The 21369-nt window shown below is 31.7% G+C and overlaps 2 protein-coding genes across 5 annotated transcripts; both read left to right on the top strand.

The window, feature by feature from the left end:
* Window positions 1-61: 61 nt before the first annotated feature.
* On the top strand, window positions 62-8412 carry CycY (Cyclin Y). 3 transcript variants are annotated; one of them, XM_074184328.1, is made up of 3 exons: window positions 62-78; window positions 404-1169; window positions 2604-8412. In XM_074184328.1, exons 2-3 carry the CDS (start codon window positions 536-538, stop codon window positions 2984-2986), a joined length of 1017 nt encoding a protein of 338 aa, XP_074040429.1. In that variant the 5' UTR covers window positions 62-78; window positions 404-535; the 3' UTR covers window positions 2987-8412. The 3 variants fall into 3 exon arrangements, with proteins under 3 accessions (XP_074040429.1, XP_023012053.1, XP_074040428.1); XM_023156285.2 differs by lacking the exon at window positions 62-78 and adding an exon at window positions 97-320; XM_074184327.1 differs by lacking the exon at window positions 62-78 and adding an exon at window positions 97-320 and having other exon boundaries at window positions 387-1169.
* Window positions 8413-9405: 993 nt separating this feature from the next.
* On the top strand, window positions 9406-20132 carry Rab14 (RAS oncogene family member Rab14). Of its 2 annotated transcripts, none has more exons than XM_074184330.1 (4): window positions 9406-9574; window positions 9778-9893; window positions 10826-11189; window positions 18317-20132. In XM_074184330.1, exons 2-4 carry the CDS (start codon window positions 9788-9790, stop codon window positions 18492-18494), a joined length of 648 nt encoding a protein of 215 aa, XP_074040431.1. In that variant the 5' UTR covers window positions 9406-9574; window positions 9778-9787; the 3' UTR covers window positions 18495-20132. The 2 variants fall into 2 exon arrangements, with proteins under 2 accessions (XP_074040431.1, XP_074040430.1); XM_074184329.1 differs by having other exon boundaries at window positions 9408-9567.
* Window positions 20133-21369: the final 1237 nt, after the last annotated feature.

Below are 21369 nucleotides of genomic sequence, written 5' to 3'. Positions count from 1 at the left end.
CGCTATGCGATAATCGATAATAATATCACAGAATTCTGTGATAATATATTAGTGACAATTTTTTCTTACTTGCTTTCGGTTGGTATTGCTCAAAATATCTAATCCTAAAAACATTTTTACTTGACAGATGATCAAATTTCTATGAAAAATAACTATTAAGTTTTCACATGAATTCAAATTATTTTATCTCGATATGATCCTTTTTGGATAATTGTAAATGAAATATCAGTTTGAAAGTGGAAGAGCATTACATATTTCCTGAATGGTTTTTTGCTAAGAGTATACCGGCTTCTTGAAAAACGAGTTGACCGATTTTAAAAGTGGGTGTGCGTGCGGAATTCTGTTTTTGATATATTATCATTATTGTGATAATAAATCCTGATAAGATGTATATTGTTTTTAGATAATTAATGAACCAATATTGGAAAAATTCGGTGGCCTTCGATAAAAATATGAGTGAAACCTCACTTTTTCAAACACACAAAATATCTTGGTGTAGGAAAAACAGTTGAAAGTTGGAGGTTCCAACGACAAAATGGGAAATAAAAACAGTTGCTGTTCTTTCTCTAGTCCTGAGAGCAGCCACAGAGAGAGAGTAATAATTCCTATTGAAGACACATTGCATGAAGGAGAAATAAGCCATAACAATCTACAGCATATTAGTGAAAGGGAAGGCGATGATGGGGAAGCTGATCCTTCTCAGGACCCCATGGCCAAGACAATATTCATTGAAAGATCCAAAACAGCAATAGAAAACGGTATGATAAGAAGAAAGAGCCAACATCAAATAGCAGACATGAGGCCTTTGAAAAAAAGTAGTTCATGTTCTACAATATATCTAGATGATAGTACTGTGTCTCAACCCAATTTGAAGAATACAGTCAAATGTGTTGCTCTAGCTATTTATTACCATATCAAAAACAGAGATTCTCACAGGCAGATTGAAATATTTGATGAGAAATTGCACCCTCTCACACGGGAAGGGGTGGGCGATGATTACGACAAATACAACCCTGAACACAAACAAATTTACAAATTCGTAAGGACTTTATTCAATGCTGCGCAGTTGACTGCTGAATGTGCCATTATTACTTTAGTGTATCTAGAAAGACTGTTAACTTACTCTGAATTAGATATTCAACCATCTAATTGGAAAAGAATAGTTTTAGGTAGGTGATATTTCAGCTAAATATTCATTTTGATGACAGTAGATTTTGAATCGACTATTTCGGGAACTTGTTTCCAAACTCGTATAACGATACCTTTTTTTTCTGATCGCATGCTGTAATCTCTATCCACATATGTAAAATATTTTCGTGGAATTAAAAACTTCTGTTTTAACCAAAATAGCGACTTTTTGGAATCGTGTTCTGAATGATATAATTGCATTTGCTAGAGTTTTCATTTGTTGGAATATCAGCATGCTATATAGGGAATGCAGCTTCAGAGAGGAATGCATCGTAGATAGACAACATTGAATGAAACGGCAGACAGTGGAGAATGGACCCAATAAAAGTGATTGCTGCTACTGCAAGTTCTTTACTGATTTTACAGAAAGTATGTCTGAATATATTGAAAATGGATACAAATATGAGACAGGGCTCTGGTTTTTAGCAAATTATGATACAGTTTTCTGGAAAAGGTACAATTTTGATGAAATCTAATATTTTGTATGGAAAGCAAGAGGCAAGTGAATAAAGGGTTGCAGCAGGTGATTGTGAAAAGAAGGTATCATTTATAAGTTACAGAAGTTATTACAGAAAGCAAGTTTCTGTAATAGTCGATTTTTCAACTTTTGAGTGCTAGAACTCAATGACAAGTTTTGATTTCAGCTACAGGATCAGTAGACATAAATACGTAAAACCCTTGAAAAGTTTTTCAAAAACTAGTGTGAACTTTTAAAAAAATATTTACCGAATGGTTTTGATTTCAGAATAATTTTTTGTCAAACAGGTGATATTTGTCAGTTGAATCTAATTGACATCAATTGCTGATCGAGAAATTTCTTTCTTTTACTGCAAGCAGACAATATATATATATATATATATATATATATATATATATATATATATATATATATATATATATATATATATATATATATATATATACACAATATATCATATGGTCTAGTAGTAATAATAGTAATTTTTAGTGTATATTTAAGCAGCTATAAATTTCCAAAAAGTTGTTGGTATCTCCTAAATAATTTAACACTGTCTCTTAATGAAAATGTCTTTGTTCATCTACTTTAGAAATTATTCTCCAAACATCAAAAATAAACATTACAAAACTACTATTTTATTTTGAATGCAAATGAGTGTAATGTATAAACTAATGTTAAAAAATTGCCTCATAAAAAAGATGACATTTCACACATTTTCATATGCATAACAAAACCTTTCAACTCTTGGGGTTCACCTCATTAAAATACATTTATTTTTTCACCTTCTCATTCTGATTTTGCAATAATGTTAATCCTAGGACAGAAAATAGTTTTTTACGTCTTCATATTTACTTACGAGAAATAAATCATATTATAATCTAGATAATGAAAAAACAATGTTGGTATATCAACAAATAGATATCTATTGTATTTTTAGGTGCTATTCTACTAGCTTCCAAAGTTTGGGATGACCAAGCAGTTTGGAACGTTGACTACTGCCAAATATTGAAAGATATAACAGTGGAAGATATGAACGAACTAGAAAGGCAGTTTCTTGAACTGCTACAATTCAACATTAATGTTCCTTCGAGTGTCTACGCCAAATACTATTTTGATTTGCGCACTTTGGCTGAAGCAAACGATCTTACATTCCCCAGTGAGCCGCTAAGTATAGATCGGGCCCAAAAACTTGAGGCAATGTCTAGGGTCATGGCCGACAAATACACCCAACAATCTATAAAGAATAGTCTGAAGAAATGGTCCAGTCTTGACAATATCACAAACGGATCTGCTCGAAGGAGTGTAGCTATCTTGTCGTGATTAAGGATTTATGTTTCCAGTGAAGTTCTGCAATTGATTGAAGAGATAGGTTTTGGGTTAGTTTCTTTGGAATTTCGATTGAGGTGTTTTTATTTTGTCAGTGGATTTGCAGATTATTCAATTTCGTGGGTCTTTTTAAATGAAGGTTTTTAAAGGAATTACTTTGTTGTTTCGAGGTTCAACTTGATCATTTGAATAATTTTCTAATGATAACACGTGGCAGTAGATACAAAGTAGATATCTGTCTGTTAAAATCTGTTCTTCCGGTAACCAGCGGTCCCCCCCCTTAGGAACAACAACTCTCAAAAATTGAAACTTATGCGAGCTAAGGACTAACGAGGGCTTACCTTTTAACGTGCGATTCTTAACTCTTAGTAGTTTTCAAAATGATTCACAGACTTAGTCGACAAGCAACTGATGTTATCACTATCATTAATACACAAATAGAAGCTACCCCACTTGACAGCAATATTTTATCCGATATCAGGACTACTGCAGTTTTTTCTATTGACATTTTTTAGAAACAATGAAATATTCAAAGTAATTAATGTGTTTAGTGGGAAAAAGCAATATTTCTCATGCATATCATTGAGAATTCGTCCTGAATGTTGCTCATTCAAATTTTTGAGGCTGCACAATATTTCCAGTCAATATTTGTAGGCATGATTTTGTATACACTAAAAAAACTATTTGGTGTAGGCATTATTTTGTATAAACTTCAAAAAATTCTATTTGGTTTTTTAACCAGAATTGGTAATGATGTAAAAGTTCCCACGTATGCCCCTAATTTAGTATAAGAGTCATTGATAAACATGTTTTTAGTTTTGTCAGCAGGCTTTACTATCTCCTGATTTTTACAGTTTTCAAATTGATCGCTCCAATTTGTTTACTTATTGCCTCAACCTCAAAGGCTTACTCTTCAGTCTATCAGTGCTTCACATGATCTACCAAAGTATTCCTAGTGAATGATTTCAATAAAGATCTACTTTTTATTTAAATATTATGTATTTTGTATACAATATTATTTACCGAGCTTTTCAAGTTAATAGATGTATTTTTATACTTTATAAATTCATATGAATATTTATTTATATCATATTCATTTCTATTAATGATTGTATGCTTAAACTTTTGTCTTTTGAAGAAAAGACCTGACACCGCTCTTTTGAAAAATAGATCTGGATTGAATTGGTTGAAACATTTATCAGAACATGTATATTTAGCCTTGCATTCAACTTTCCTCAAGCCACTTATTATCAATACTACATATAAAATGACTAATGTTCAGTTTTGAGTAAAATAATATAATTTTCAGTAAAACAATACAAATGAGCAAATTTGGAGAAAATGTCATTTTGCTAAAATCATCATGATCATGCCTGAGGAAGCTATTGTTTAGCGAAACACGTGTTGGGGTTTTGTAAATGGCTCAGTGAAAATTTTCCGATGAACTGCTTGCGAGTTTTCAGCAAAAAGGTATTGCCATGCATTATAATTCCACCTCAAATTTGAACCGCAGACTTAGTACAAATGCTTTTCAGAATATACTATACAAGAGTTGTTTCAAAAACGCTTAAAACCCGCACTCATGCATATGTACTATAATTGCGACAAAGTTTTTAAAATGTCACCAATATAACTGACCTTAGCATTCTTGCTCTAGTCATGATAAATTTTGTTCAACATTTGAATTGAAGGGGTTATATTTTTAGGGGTGATTAATTTTTGGGAAAGAAAGTTTTTGGCTTTCTATTTCTCCATCTTGATACAAAAAAAGGATAAGGGAATCTTCCAAAGAAAGGAAGGAAGTAATCAATTTGAAAATAAGTAACTCTATACATGCATGTGTAGATCATGCAAAGAAGTAACTTTCAGACACAAACTGAAAGAAAGTCCTCCTGAAACAGCTACTTTCATATAAACATTGAATTACACGAAAGAAAAAATTCTTTCGAAACAAATACTTCTATATGAACACTGAATTATACAGAAGATACTTTTCTCTACTCAGTTTGTATTTCAAACATTCACATGAGTTCTACTTTAAATAAATGGTAACAAATTGCACTTACATAGAACACTGTCATCCTCACTGGTATACATCGATGTTTCGCCTTAAGACACTTGCCCCAAGGCTCTTTAGTACCAAATTGGATAACATTATAGAAAATACACACAATTCATTCATGAATTCATCCTTTTTTTGTATCAAGATAGAGTAGTAGAAAGCCAAAAACTTTCTTTCCCAAAAATTTGTTCAACATGTTCCGAATGTTTTTCTGAAATTTTGTCCGACTGAAAGCTCTTTTGATGCACATTGATTTTAGAGATCTCTGATAAAATTTTGCAACCTTGTTCAATATTATGAACATCTGTTTTCCCAATTCAACTGAAAGTATTTTTCATCAAGATTAATGTCTGGTCTTTTCTGGGGATTATTTTACATTGATGAATATGGCCTACTAATATATTTTTTCAATGTTTTATGTTTCTATCTTTTTTTACTGAGAGGAAGCTATTCTTGAAGTATCTCTGATCTACATGAAACTTATTTACAGAGAGAGAGATATATTGAAATGATGAATAGTTTTTGACTTTTGTCTATATCTGTGCAATTCAAGAGGTTTTACAGAATATAAAAACTCGTGTCTTCTTCATATTGAGTATTGTGTTGTTAGTGTCACTAAAGAATTGAGAACGGGAATTTTTCAGATTCAAAAATTGCTTCGAGCATTTCATATTAGTCAAGTAAATTGTATTCATTTCTGAATATCGGATATTATGATATTTATTGTGTTTTAATTGAAAATCACCTGCTTTTGAAGAAATATTTAAGTCAGAATCTTATTAAGGATATAAGAATGAGATGAGCGGAACAATTGTATTGAAGTTAACCAATAATATACCAGGTGGCTCAGTTGAAGCTTCAAGTGAAGAAGATATGGTGAGAATTTGCAAAAAACTTCAAGATCTAGGTGTAAGATGTCAGCATTTTTGAATAGCTTGACGCCCCTGAAGTACAAAAAAATAATACTTTATCGAAAGTGATATTACAGTTTCAGGTGTCTTTTTCTGGCTCTGTGACCTTCATTCACAAAAGCAGATTTATAAAGAAGAGGGAGTAACTTCGCTACCCTAAATTTAAATATATAAATTGAGTTTTTACCATATCGTCCCTACAAAATGAAATGTCTAATACTAAACATGGATTATGCTGACTTTTTCAACAAATTTACTGAAATAATTTAAAACTAGAAGAATTCGATGTCTTATGTTTCATCTATAAACTAATACATTTATTGAAGGCATTTAATATATTTTAGTTCATGTTATTTGATTGGGTGATACTTCGTGAAAATCCATCTTACATGTTACACTTTATTGGATTAGATTTTCGCTAAATAGTTTACAAAATCGCAGCACATGTTTCACTATACAATAGCATCTTCAATATGAAACACGTGTTGCGGTTTTGTAAACTGTTTAGTGAAAATCTCAGTTGTGTTACTTGAATATAGTTTCTTATATTCTAAGTTTTAGTATGGATGTTCTCATTTGGAAGCGGCAACTATTTGAACATGTTTACGAAAATGGGATTTATCTCCTAGTATATTTATATCTTAGTTTTCAATTTATATGTTTGATTTAAGAACACCAAAATACTATTTTGTGTTTATGAGAAACATATGTTTCCTTCCCGAGATTTTGATTCAAATCTGCCATTGTTTACAGAAGAAATATGTTTCAATGAGCCACTTGGTGGTTACACCACTTGAAAATGTGCTCCCATCTCAAAATCCTAAGGTCAATCTGCTGCTGTATTTACAGGCAATATTACCCTTGAGACAGTGACAATATCAACAAATATTTTTGATGAGAGGAGTTTTTTGTAGATGATAGTTAACTATAGGATAGAGAAAATAATTGTCTGGTCAGTTTACTTAGGAATAGTGTAATAAACACAAACTCAACATAACAAATAAAAATCTCTGTAGAAATTAGCCAAAAGTTATATTCTCTATCCTCTTTCCACAAAATAAATAGGTCATCAATCGAACAAGTTAGATGATAGTTCATGAATTTCATTTGAACTCTGATTCAATTGAAAATCTATATAAGCTTTAATTCCTAGAAAATTTTCTATTTATATAAATTGGGATATTTTTTATTCCTGATTTCTAGTTTTTCTTCAAAGCATTTAACTTTTTGTTCTGCACATTTAATCTGTATATATTTAATTTTATTTAACAAAATCCAAAAATGGTTATTGTAGACCAGCAACTTATGATTCCGAAATATGTAATTAATGCTCTCTTTGGTTTCAAAAAATATGTATATACGAGGTGATTATTGAAAGGGCAAAAATTGCACTCATTCAAGTGCAATTTGAGCAAAATTGAATGTTATCTCACATAATCAAGTGCCAAGATTATTACAGAAAAGAAAATTGAATTGTTCTTGTAGTAATCAACTGCCGTTTTTCCAAAATGAAAATTTTTGTATTTTATTGAGTACATTAAGTACCTTTTAGGAAATTTACATACTTGTCAGAACTGGTTTCAGCATAGTTCTATTAGAAATATTTGTTCGAAGTTTCAATAAACATATTTCATTGTAAAACCTACTAAGTGAAAATATGAATATGAAAATGATTTTGTATGGAATTTGTTGATATGTGAATGAAATTACCAGGTACAGTTCACTGTGACTTTTCCTCATACATGGCTTGTGTTTCAGTAAACTATACTTGTCATATTTTGAACATAACTAGATTCAACCAAACGGAATGTTGTAATCAAATATACTTAGTTGAAACTACAATTTTAAAATTCCACATAGGGAATTTGATTAGGGAGAATTTCTTTATAAAGTCGGTAGAATTTTTCCAATTGATTTTGTTTCATTAATGCACTGCGGAATTGAGGAACAGTTTCATTGTTAAAAGGAAAATTAATAATGGAGACCTGCGCTGAATATATTTTTTGTATTGAATTAATTTACATTGCTGAATTTTTGCGTAATTACGTAATTAACAAACACAGAATTAGGCATATATTTGACACAAAAATATTTTTGCAATAAATAACAATAAACTGGCTCTCAAAGTGTATATATTTCACCATCACTAGTTTTTTTTACTCTATCAGTAAATTGCACACCGATATTTCGATCTCAATTCTTGTTGAATTCAGTCCCTGTTTTTGTTGGAATTAAATCTAAAGGCGAAAACTTTATTTATCCATTCCAAATAAGTGAGATTTCTAAATAATGCTGTGTAGAAAGTGCACCGCCCAGCTTTTCAAAGCACGTCCAGTATTTTTCGATATTTATGAGGAGGGAATATTCCCATAGGCCTATTTTCAATTTTTATACTATACTGAGCTTTGTTTAGAAAATGTAACAAATAATAAAATGTCGATAATCGATCCTGTTGTTTCATTTCATGGAGAAATATTTAATAAATTTCACAGACCTTATTGAGAAGTAGGTTTTTTGAATATGTTATAATGGGTTTTCATCCAGTATCGGTCAGTTCTATCAAACTTCACTGAAACATGTTTCTTCACCGAGTTTCACACATGCAGAAAGAATTATCTATTTCTGACTGGATTAGTGAAAATTTGGATCCTGTTCTGAAAATTCATAACTATTAAAAGTAGGAATTTTAAAATAGAATTGCATGTATGAAAGAAGTTTTTAACTTGTTGCTTCTAACCTAACCCAAATATTTCCAAATTAAAAAAAAAATCAGTCGTCTTTCAAAAATGTATTGTCAGCAAATGAAATTATGTCATGAAAGAATTCAAATACAATTTATTAAAAAATAAATTACCGCGTTTACGAATGGAACTTTGTGAGCTTTTCGGCGAAATGTCGTTGATAATTTCGCTGAAATCTAGCTGACCCGTCAAAATTTTGATATTTTTTTTATTGTTGGGGAAGCGCTTAGGCAGTAACCCCGTCTGCCCTCCCCTAAATTCGGCCCTGGCCACATATGTGGCCCTTCTACTCAGAATAATAATATACTTTTTTATCACTCTGAGGCCCTTATGTCCTTACATGATTATTTCACGTCTCATTAATAACAGTTTTTCGAATCAAATCAATGAAATCGGTAAATCTCCTTTCTTATTCAAGATTTTCACTAAATATCAAGTATCTATGACATATCCTTTCTCATTATATACTTTATTTATTTTTTGGAATGAACCTTTCAACCCTGTTCCGTTTTTGAAGTTTGTTTTCAAATTTGGCGCCAGTTGCATTTTGACAGATCATTTACCGATGTTACAATTCATTTTTCTCTGGATCCCAGAAGTATCCTTTAATCAAAGTCGTTAAAATGGGATTTATCTTCTGTAGAATTTGAATATTCGCCCCCACAAACCATTAATCAATTGAGAATCTAGATTAATTACTCCATTACTTGTCATTCTTGTCAAAAGGATTGAAAATGGCTACCCACTGTTTGTAGTTTATCACATCGTGTCAAAGAAAGGTTTCGATCACCATAAAATTCTTGTTAATTTTCACTTTGAACTGTTGAAAATTTGTTTCATTTAGATTCGAGTGATTGAAAGGTAAATGGTAATGTACTGCTGTTCTAGACTACATTTAGCTCAAGTTCTTTCAAATAATTAGCTTCAATGTATATTGTGTATAACTATTACCCTTTATTAGTCATTAACCACATAATTATTTTTTACATCCTTAATGTTTTAGATAATCAATTGCGAGATAGTATGTCATTGCTTTTGATTCTTTGTGTTTTCTGATTTGTTTGTTTACAGTTCAGACAAAATGTCAGCTGGTCCTTACAATTATTCCTACATTTTCAAATACATCATAATCGGCGACATGGGAGTGGGGAAGTCATGTCTCCTCCACCAATTCACTGAGAAAAAGTGTAAGTAAAAGACACACATTAACAAATTACTTTTCTGTTGAAATATAGCAAGAAATATCAATTCCCCAGCATATAATACTGATATTTTTGACTATTACAGTTTGTGACATTTATAACATTAAAAATGAACAACTTCTTTGCAGAACTTCTAATAGTTTTCATAAAAGAAATTCACAAAAAAGAAGATCTAAATTCCTCTGATAATCACAAACCTATTCAAATTGTATGGTTTTGTGGAAAATAACAGAGCTATTTCTAAATGAAACTAATATTCTTCATGAATGGTAATTTGTATTCATCAAAAATAGATTCTACCACCAACACAGTAATTGAAATCATCTAGCAGTTGAGTATAAGTCTGGAAAACGAAGACCCTGCTATAGCATATTGGTACCTGACCAAAGCTTTTAACTGTATTAACTAACCATCATTTATTACTTGAGATTCTTGAATTTTGTGGTATTAGAGGAATAACTACGCATTCTTGTAATACCTCTGTTATTCAGAACACGCAGTGTTGGTGAATGTTAATTTATCAGATTAAATACTTTTGCATCATGGATTACATCTGGAGAGAAATTTCTTTTTTTAACTTATTTGGATATCAGGATGTTCAAAACTAAAATCAAAGATTACCTTATAGTTGACTCCATGCAAAGTATATATTCTGACTGAATATACTAATGATATTTTCTCTATTTCATACGTACAGATATATTTATATATGTGAGAAAACTTTTATACCTCTATTTGATATTCATATTGTGAAATGTTTTAAGTCTTAATGTTGATGATTTATATCATTTACTCCATTTTTATCAACTCATCATTTCTATACAAATGTATATTCATAGTGTGATCGAATGAAAACCAATATTCATCTGTCTAACATTGATGAAGAAAACAGCAGCATCATAACATGTTAATTTCAGTTATGGCTGATTGCCCCCACACCATAGGGGTAGAATTTGGCACCCGCATCATTGAAGTGTCTGGACAGAAAATAAAACTCCAGATATGGGACACTGCTGGACAGGAACGCTTTAGGGCTGTAACAAGGTCTTATTATCGTGGCGCTGCTGGTGCTTTGATGGTGTATGACATTACTAGGAGATCTACATACAACCACCTCAGCAGTTGGTTGACAGACACCAGGAACTTAACCAATCCCAGTACAGTTATATTCCTCATAGGAAATAAGTGTGATTTGGAAGGACAGAGGGATGTAACTTATGAGGAGGCTAGTAAATTTGCCGAAGAAAATGGTTTGATGTTTGTTGAAGCTAGTGCAAAGACGTGAGTGTTTTTTATCTATTTATGTTTTATTGACAAAATTCTTCAAACTATTAACCCATTCAAGAGATCCTGTGTGCCTTGAAATATTATTCTTTGAGCACAGAAAAAAAGTTTCATGGTACATGCACACAAAAATTGCAAATGTTTCATTAATTTCTTTGTTTATTTTTTTTTCTTAATTCATTTTAAATATTACATTGAGATGAGTTAACGGAGAAGCACTATTCCTGAATATAAGGTGTATACTAAAGGCTGTAAGTTATTTCGATGAGTTGTTAAGTTGACATCCTGTATAGCCAGTGGCCAAGTGGTTCTTCGATGTATAATATTTTGACAATGCATGCTCTCGGACAGAAAAAAAATATTCATGTGTAACAGTCTAAAATTTGTTTTGACACAACATTTACTTTTTACTAACATTTGAATGGAAATAAAACTCTGCCTGTTGAGAAAAAGGTCTGTTCACTTGTACAATAAAACACATTTCTGACTTGTCTTGATCCTTCAAGATTATAGTCGAGACATAAATGATATGACTTGTATTTTTCGATACACATTATTGAAGATACTGAAATATTGTTCAAAGACAATTATTCAATAAGTGGAAACGGGTCATAAAAAGACCAACATTCTATTTTATTCTTTGTAATTTTTAGAGATATCTTAAATTTTATTCAACACTATACTTTCAATTTTCTTCAGCTTCGAAAAATTAAATAAACATACAATATACAAAGAATGCTTCTAACCAATTGGGTAATAGGACAACTATATTGTTCCTGATCCAAAATCTATTTGGTGAAGCTCAAAAAGGATTTCAATTGGTGAAAAATACTGAAATTGCTCCTTGATCATAGTTTCATCGGGTATACCACAGGGTTATCATTTAGGGCCATTGCTGTTCAACCTATTTGTAAATGACTTGAAAGATGTTATTCTTTATAGTGAATTTCTTTTGTTTGCTGATGACCTGAAGATGTATAAAGTTATTTATGACTCAACTGATACAGAATTATTACAGTACGATTTATCTAACTTTGTTCGCTGGTGTAATCTACTGCAATTAAATATAGACCAATGTCAAAAATTTACTTTTTTCCAAAACAAAAATCCCCTTAACCGGCCATATAAAATCAATCAGAACTGAAAACAACAAGCACAATCAGATTTGGGAATCACTCTCGACCCAAAAATGTCATTTAAACCCCATATTGCAAACATTACTTCTAAAGCACTAAAAATGTTAGGTTCCATTCTTAGATATGTAAATGAATTATCTCTCACTTCAGTAAAAATCATATATTGTTCAATTGTTAGATCAATAATCGAATACAATTCCACAATTTCGTGCCCTTCATATCATAAGGATATTGATATGCTTGAAAGTGTTCAAAATAAGTTTTTAAGGTACTCTGCATATAAATTGGGATGTCATATTGGTGAATATGACTATAAAATTTATATTGGACATTCTTAACCTGAAAACTCTGGCTCATAGAAGATTAGAATCAGATCTTACACTAATTCATAAAATAATCAATGGTATCATCAATTCTCCGGAACTTGTCGAATTTATAACTCCAAATGTGAATCCAAGGAGAACAAGAAACTCAGAAATCTTCAAAGTACCCTTTTGTCGCCCCAACTATGGCCGGAATGAATCTGTAGGTAGAATATTGAGACTTGCGAATACATACAATGTAGATTTAGAAATTTTTGATTCTTCTTGGGAAACATTTAACAAAACTGAAAAGATTGTAATTCATTTACTTATTTTTACGATTTTTTGTTTATTTCATGTTATATATTTTTTCCTTAAACCCAGCTTAGATTAGGTACTGTTAAATACATATGTGTGAACCTGTTAATTATTTTGTAAAAAATAGGCATTGCCGTTAATAAATAAATAAATTGTCAAAAAATAAATTACTGTTCCTATAATATTTTTAGGCATTTTTGAAAATGGAGATATCTGACTCACAATCCATGTAATGAATACAGTTATTCATGTTTAATATGTAATCACCTTGATAACTTTTATGCTGATATTTTTGTTGATTTCAGTAATGTTGTCATAACATTTGAGGGGGTCATTGATTAATGTTTGTAGTCAGCGGGATATTTGTGTGTATTTTTATATTTATGTTTAGGTATTATACAATACCGAATTTATGCCATATCAATTGATTCCGTTTTCAAGTTTTAGAAATTGGCTAAGTAAAGAAGTAAACAGTTTTTGGTTCCAAATATTTTTTTTATTCACCCTAACAGACCTCATAGGTTCAATTACAAGGATGACCTTATTACTTATAATATAATAATACACACTAATACATATCTTTGCTGACGGTGTCGATTAATACAAAAATATAGTACTTTCATAGGGTGTGGAATATGACAATTTGAATAAATACAGACATGAAAGTTAAAAATATGATCCACAGTATCAATAAAAGAATTAGAACTAATTCAACCAAATATGTAATTTATGTTTGTACATAAACATATAAGCAAATTGACATCCCTATAACATCTAGAGCAGGGGTCTCCAAACTTTGAATCCTTCGGGCCATAATGATTTTTTCAGTTTGTTCCAAGGGCCAATTTCTGCCCTTAACTATATTTCTAGACTAGGATAGTCGCAAAGTGTGTGACCTAAGCAAACTTACGCTTTTTTTGCATTTCAATTATTATTGTGTATTGTGACACTTAACGACATCTAGTGGGGAGTAGTGGTACTATCTTTTTCAGCTACCCTCTAGGTGGCATTAGGCGTAATTAAATATTTGGAATTACCGCGTTGGTTCGAGAAAGTTCTGGTTCTAGCTGGTGTATTCCGATCACCTCGAGGTGGCAGTAATAATTGCATATAAAAAGGCTAGCGGCGCAACTGCGAGTTAGTCTGCGTAGGAAAGGCGAAGGAAGCGGAACTGTCTATTGTGAAATAAAGTAACACCCGTCAATAAAAGTATTTTGATTTGACTTATTGTTTTTATGTGTGATTTGTTAGTATGGAAAAGAAGGGAAAAATCGACAGTGAATGCAGAACGTTCCAAGAAAAATGGAACTTTCAGTATTTTGTGATTGAGTCCAGTAATAAGGCGCTATGTTTAATTTGTAATGAAACCATAGCTGTTCTCAAAGACTATAACATTAAACAAACCTATGAATCGAAACATCTTCAAAGTTACTCCAAGTATTCAGGAAGTTTGCGAAAGGAAAAATTTGAAGCTTTGAAACGCGGAATCAAATCGCAGCAATCTTTGTTTACCAAAGCGAACACCGAACAAGAGTCTGCAACTCGCGCCAGCTTTCGTGTGGCTCTTGAAATCGGAAAACGTGGCAAACCATTCACCGATGGAGAAATGATAAAAGAATGTTTGATTGCAGTAGCCGAAGAAATATGCCCCTAAATGGTAAATTTATTTAAAAGTGTCAGTTTGTCAGCAAACACCGTGGCTCGGAGGGTGCAAGACATCGCAGAAAATATATCATCTCAACTATCTGACAAAAATGGATATCATGAGTGGTTTTCTCTAGCATTGGATGAGTCAACGGATGTGTCAGATACTGCTCAGGTGTTGATTTTTATTCGCGGAATAGATGAAAGCTATGAAGTGGATGAAGAACTCCTTGATATTGATGGAGACAAAAATATGTATGGTAAAAATAAAGGAGTGGTTGTACTTGTGACAAAGGCTGTAGAAAATGATGGTGGTTCAAAACCATTAGTCTTACATTGTATCATTCATCAACAGTCCTTGTGCAGAAAATGTTTGGATATGTCTGAAGTTCTAAAGCCAGTCATATCAGTTGTTAACTTCATCAGATCCACTGGGCTGAATCACCGACAATTCCGCGAGTTGATTCAACAGATTGGAGAAAATGATTTACCATATCATACTGCCGTACGCTGGCTTAATTGGGGAAAAGTCCTTAAGCGCTTTTTTGAACTTCGAGCAGAGATCAAAATTTTTTTAAATGAGAAGCAGCGCCCTTTTGCCGATTTAGAAAATAGTGAATGGATGTGGAAGTTAGCCTTCTATGTCGATTTGACAAATCATATGAACGAACTGAATTTGAGATTGCAAGGACAAAATCAGCTTCTCCCTGATTTATACACCAATATCAAATCCTTCAGGCAGAAAATAATACTATTTCATTCGCAATTACGTAAAAAATGTTTCACATATTTTGAAACATGTGAAATATTCAGCCACACTACAGAGACTGAATTTCCCGTCAATTTTGCAATCGAAACTTTGAGTGCTTTGAAGATAAATTTTGATACTCGTTTTTCAGATTTTGATGTCATTGTCATGGAATTAAGTTTTTTCAAAATCCTTTTGATTCTGACATTGAAACCCTGGCTCCGGAAGTCCAAATGGAAATTATTGATTTATGGTGCAGTGATATGCTCAAGAACAAATATCAAAATTCATCTTTGTTGGAATTTTATAAGAGTCTTCCACTGGAACAATTTGATAAATTGCATAAATTTGCTTGTGGGTTGTTTTCTGTTTTTGGTACTACTTACTTGTGTGAGAAAACGTTTTCCAAGATGAAGTACACAAAGAATGTTTACAGATCTCAATTACCCGATGAGCATCTTAAATCTCTTTTGATAATTGGTACAAGTAAAATTGATACACAACTACAAAGTATTGTCGGTGGAAAATCACAATTACATAAATCTCATTAGTGTTTTTGTTTTACTGTGATTCATTTCAATTATTTGTTAGTTATTAATATGCTTAAACTTAGATACTTAAGTTGAGTTTTCTTTGTCATCATTTCTGTCGTTAAGTTTTACCTTGCAAGTATATAAAACCGAGTAATTATCAATCTGTGTTTTCTTCTTCAACTTATCACAGCAATAGTAACAACAATTAGATAATCATTGGCTGTCGCGGGCCAGATTGATGACAGTAAATCATTGGCTGTCGCGGGTCGGATTGATGACACTGGCGGGCCGGATTTGGCCCGCGGGCCGTAGTTTGGAGACCCCTGATCTAGAGTCTTATGTGAGCGCAAATCAGGGTTGTTGTTAGTTTCAATGATAGCTTAAAGAAATTCACCTATTCAACATATACACTGCGGATGTGAATAGTCCCCCCCTCTTAACTTTTGAAAGGAACAAGATTTCAAGATCGGACAAAGTTTACTGGAAAAGACAATAGTGTTGCATCACTCGACGACGAGATAGCACTACCAACTTTTTTTACAAATAGAAAGGGGAGTCTTATGATAACTCTTTTGATAGGTATTTCAATTCTATATCGAACATCCACAATGGCGGACATCGATGTTTCGGAATAAAACACTTGCCTTGTTGCCTCTTCAGCACCATTCTGGATAATATAACAAGTTGAAGCACCCAGTTCATTCATAAAATTCATTTACTTATTAAACGGCAAAGCCAATTTACAAAAACATATTTAACAAAGTGTGGGGAACTACAAAGTATTTTTGAATGCTCATGTCTGGTGTCTACATTACAATTTACAATTTTACAAAACATTTAGCAAAGTGTGAAATACAAAATAATAATAAATTCTTATGTCTAGTGACTATATTACTAAAAGATGAAATAAGTCTGGTACTTACAAGAAAAAAGATGTAACAAATCTGGTACTTACAAGGAAAATGGTAAGGTAAAGAAAAGTTTTGAAAATACTATAGCCTTTTCAATTGATTTTTAAAGACCTGAAGTGATAAATTAAACAGATCTAAGTTATTATTATATTGATTTCCCAGCTTCAAAATACGAGGCATCGGCATCAAAGCATAATTGCTATGGAAAAAATGTATATGAAAAATGTCTGGATTTCTCGTATCTTTTTGTTTGACATAAAAAGTTATTAGTTAAAATAGTTCTGGACAGTTTATCTCACTATTTATTAATTTGAAGGGGAAATTCAAGTTCATAGAAATTCTCCTATCTTCCAATGATTTTATATTTAACTTGGTTCTGTTCATTTGGTTTCGATTCCATGTGGTTATTGGACTGTTCATTTCGTTAAATACTAAAGTGAAAAGCACAATTTCTTAAGAATTTGTTTTGAACATTCTCAATCAAATCGATATTTACATTATAGTATGGGTTCCATATAACTGAACAACATTCAAGAATGGATCTTATGAAAGCACAATATGATTTATTTTTTCTTTTAAATTGAAAAAACAGTAGAAATTCTCAACACAAAACCCAGCATTTTGAGACTTTTTTCCACAATTTCTGATACTTGAAGATTAAAATTGATTTCGCTATCAAATTTAACTCCCAGATCGCGAATAAATGTTTCTCTTTTAAGAGCTATATTATTCAATGTATATTCATAGAATATTGGACTTCTAATTTTAGCGAACGTAATGATTTGACACTTATCAATGTTCACCTCTAACAAATTATTTCTACACCACATGGAAAAGATTTTTTTGAACTCATTCAGCACCTTCCCGGCAAAGGGTTTGGAAAAGTCAGTATAGACTGAGTCAACTTGTAGCCTCCTCACTCAATATCACAAATGAGTTGAATCTACTCATGTCTTTGATGACAGTATCTAACCACATTCATTTGTATGTTTATCAATTAATTATGGAATGTTTCTGGGGTAATTTCCTTTGGAGCACCTTTTATTATATTAATCATGACTTCTGGAGTAGACTGTGGTTGTCTACTTCAGATTTCATCAATCCTCACAAAAATCTAAGGTTGTTATATCAGGTAATGTAGAGGATCACTTGTCATCTAGGCACTTCCAAACTGAAACCTAATAATAGTTAAAAACCCATTTGGGTTTGACAATTTACCAAATCAGTAGACGAGCAAACGTGGTTCCTTAGAAGAGCGCACCTGACATGACACCTCTAGATGTTTTTCGAGGGAATATGTGACATCTGTAGTATTGTGGATAGAAAAAAGTGCTTGCAACTCCAGGAACACTTCATAATGTAAGAGAAAAAATCCACGGACTTCATTATTGTTAGGGGTGAATGATACCTTCTTAAGTGAACTTTGTCTGACCTCGATATCTAGATTCGTTCAAAAGTTGAGGGGGAGAGTATTTACGTTCGCACTCTATTATGATAATAACTTGGTTCGATATAGAGGTTTTCTTTTTCAGCGGTGACAATGTAGAAGAAGCCTTTCTTGAAACAGCAAAAAAAATATACCAGAGCATCCAAGATGGTCGTTTGGATCTCAATGCTGCTGAATCTGGAGTACAACACAAGCCCTCGCAACCAGGTCGTAACAATTTGTCCAGTGATCAACAAGCTAGCAAAGATAACTGCTCTTGCTAGTTGAGCAAACAATTTTGATCCTTGAGAATCTCTCCGATTCCATTTTGTTTTAATACTGTACTATTATGCTCTGTTCTACGTTTCAAAACAAACGAAGGTAAAGATATTTATTTTTCGGCAATTTGAAGGAAATGATTGATCGTTTGGGGAGAGTTGATGGTATAAACTCTATTCAACTTTGACTTTTTTTTTTATTCACACCAATGCTGAAGAAACTATTTCAATATCGATCTGGTGTGGCTACCGTCCTATTATGAAACGTTCCTTTGAAAATTCGAGGAACCATATCGTTCTGAACTGCAAAAACTTATGGTTTTTGCAATCATCATGACTTTAAGAAGCTAGTTTATTTTCTTGAATATTAATTAAAATTCTGTATCAGTCCTTCAGAAATTTCATTTGAAAAATATTATTTCAATATTGAAACCAGGTTTGAAAATAGAGCTTTACTAATTAGGGTTTCATGATGGTGGGAATCGCTTAAACTTCATATAAATAAGATATATAGGAAAAAACAGATGATTTGAATGTTCACTGCACTAATAGATAACGTTTCACTTCTGATTTTTTTATGCCATAGTAATTACTATCTGTAAACTCTTAAGTCTATTAACAATAGTATCATTGGTATAACTAAAATCAAATCTTTACAGCCTTGTTATGAAACGTAACCCAACAATTGGTATATTTGTTTTGAAGGCAAAACACTTATTTTTCTAATAGGCAATACCATTTACATATAAGCAGTTATTTTTGTTTTTATTTTAGAGCACTCAATTACAATTTCATTTGATGAAATTTATTCCATTTTCGAAGTTTCAAATAGTATATTAGAGTTTTAAACAATGGAAATAAGGATTTATCAAATAAAAAATTAGGCTGTATGAGTCTACTTTCGTCAATTCAATTTGCAACACTGTGGGGGATCACGCAGAAAAAAAAAATACATTGTGCCAATTTCGATTCGGATTCAAGATAAGTTTGCCCTTTCGTGAAATTCGTTTTGGTTCAGGTTACCAGTTTAAATTGTTATTAAAACACGAATTCTAGATGAGATTTTTTTCAAAAATTTATGAAATATTCTCAAGAAAAAACTTTCCTATTATACAAAGATACTTTTTGACACAGTATACAAAGCAAGCATTAGGTTGGAGATTAGAGTCATACTTTTAATTTTTTTTTAATTATTTTTCTAACTTTTACTTTATAATCATTTGAAATGTTAATTTTTTGCCAGTGCCAAGTCATTTATGAATTGGATAAATTCGGTTGGAGGCTATCAGTAAGTCAGAAAGTGGGGAAGTGTTTCCATCCGATAGTCACTACAGGTTTGCAATTTGAGCTGATGAGTAGAGGCACTTCATAAGGGTAGAAGAGTTTAGGTTCACCAGTGTCTCAAAGAAATGAAAACTGTCCATTTTTCGGCAGTTGTATATGAACAGTTCAATTTTAGTTTATTTACACAAGTAACAGTACAGTTACTGATAGCTTTGTCTTACTGTTAAATATAATTCAGGCTTATATATTTGATAACTTGGAAATTGTTATTGCATTGTTTTAGTGATGAATGTTTGTATGTGATGTATTTATTATTAATATCATATATGAAATATTATAAATATAATTTTAAGTTGAAAACTTTTTTTTTTCATTATATCCAGTGCAGGTGTTTTGAAATTCGTAAAACAACACCTACCCTGGTGAAGATTACGTATCGAAAAAGATACAAATGGAATAAACTGTTTATAAAGACTAATAACTTTTCGAAAATGCAGAAAATCTCAAAAATTTTTATCTGACAATTCTTGTTTCAAAATCTGACAAGTCATTTCATTTATTTCCATTAATCAAAACACAAAACAGCCAATACTTGGTTCACGAAGTCTCGACGATTTTCAATAGAAGGGATATAAAAGTAAAATATAGGGTTTTTGCTCATTATGAAACAAAAACAGTTCTAGCTTTTTGGTGGAATATAATTACCAAGCAGAAAATATATTAAAAATATTCATTCTCTCATTCGAACAATATAATAGGTAACCATTACATTTTATTTTTTACAAAATTAGGAAATGTAAATAAATAGTGCATACTCAAAAAAAGCAGATCCTGTTTGTTTTTTCAACAAAATCGTATTATGACACAGATGTACATTACAACCTCTCATGAAAGTAACATAAATGAATGTAAAAATATGAAGATGTGAAAGAGAATGATTAAATATAAAAACGGTCCAAAACAAACTCTTTTCTCAAACACCAGAACTGCGTTACTCTTCTCAAATCGCGTTTCACCGATCAGGTCGGCATCTTCAGGAGATGAAATCACATTTATTTCATTTCTACCTTCCTTAATGAGGGTAATATCAATAAAGAAAAATACAAAATACAGCCACCTAGATGAACATTGAGGTGAGTTTTAAATTTAATTTATTTCAAAGCAATCAACTGATGAATTTTCTTTCTAGGGGATAGTAATATTGGTTTTTCAATTTTAGACTTGAATAAAGGTATTCCTTCAGTTGAGAAGTTTGAAATGGCAGAGGATGACACCATATAGCTTCGATGCAAGGTACGTAAAACGTCTTTGTCTGATGGTTTTGTAGGTATGTCATATTTCAATAGAATTAATTCACCCCATATCTAGTGAAATGAATGTACCTGATGGTTGTAGCTTCTTTCATTGATGTAATATCAAAGGAAGCAAATTTGTCCTATGTCTATTATTTCAGCCTCTCGATATGGTTCAGTCCTTGGGATGGTATAGGCTTTGTATATAGACTCAAGGTATAGGAGTTGTTTAGCATAATATTCAAACCCATTTTTCTAAAATCTAATTCGCTTTTGTTTTGCCAAAATCTGGACACATATTGAAA

Source organism: Leptinotarsa decemlineata, unplaced genomic scaffold (assembly GCF_025532065.1).
Source record: "Leptinotarsa decemlineata unplaced genomic scaffold, Ldec_3_MD MMD2_tig00026354_RagTag_RagTag, whole genome shotgun sequence".
Lineage (NCBI taxonomy): Eukaryota > Metazoa > Arthropoda > Insecta > Coleoptera > Chrysomelidae > Leptinotarsa > Leptinotarsa decemlineata.
The sequence above is the reverse complement of the archived record's forward strand: the minus strand, read 5'-3'. Positions and strand labels throughout refer to the sequence as shown.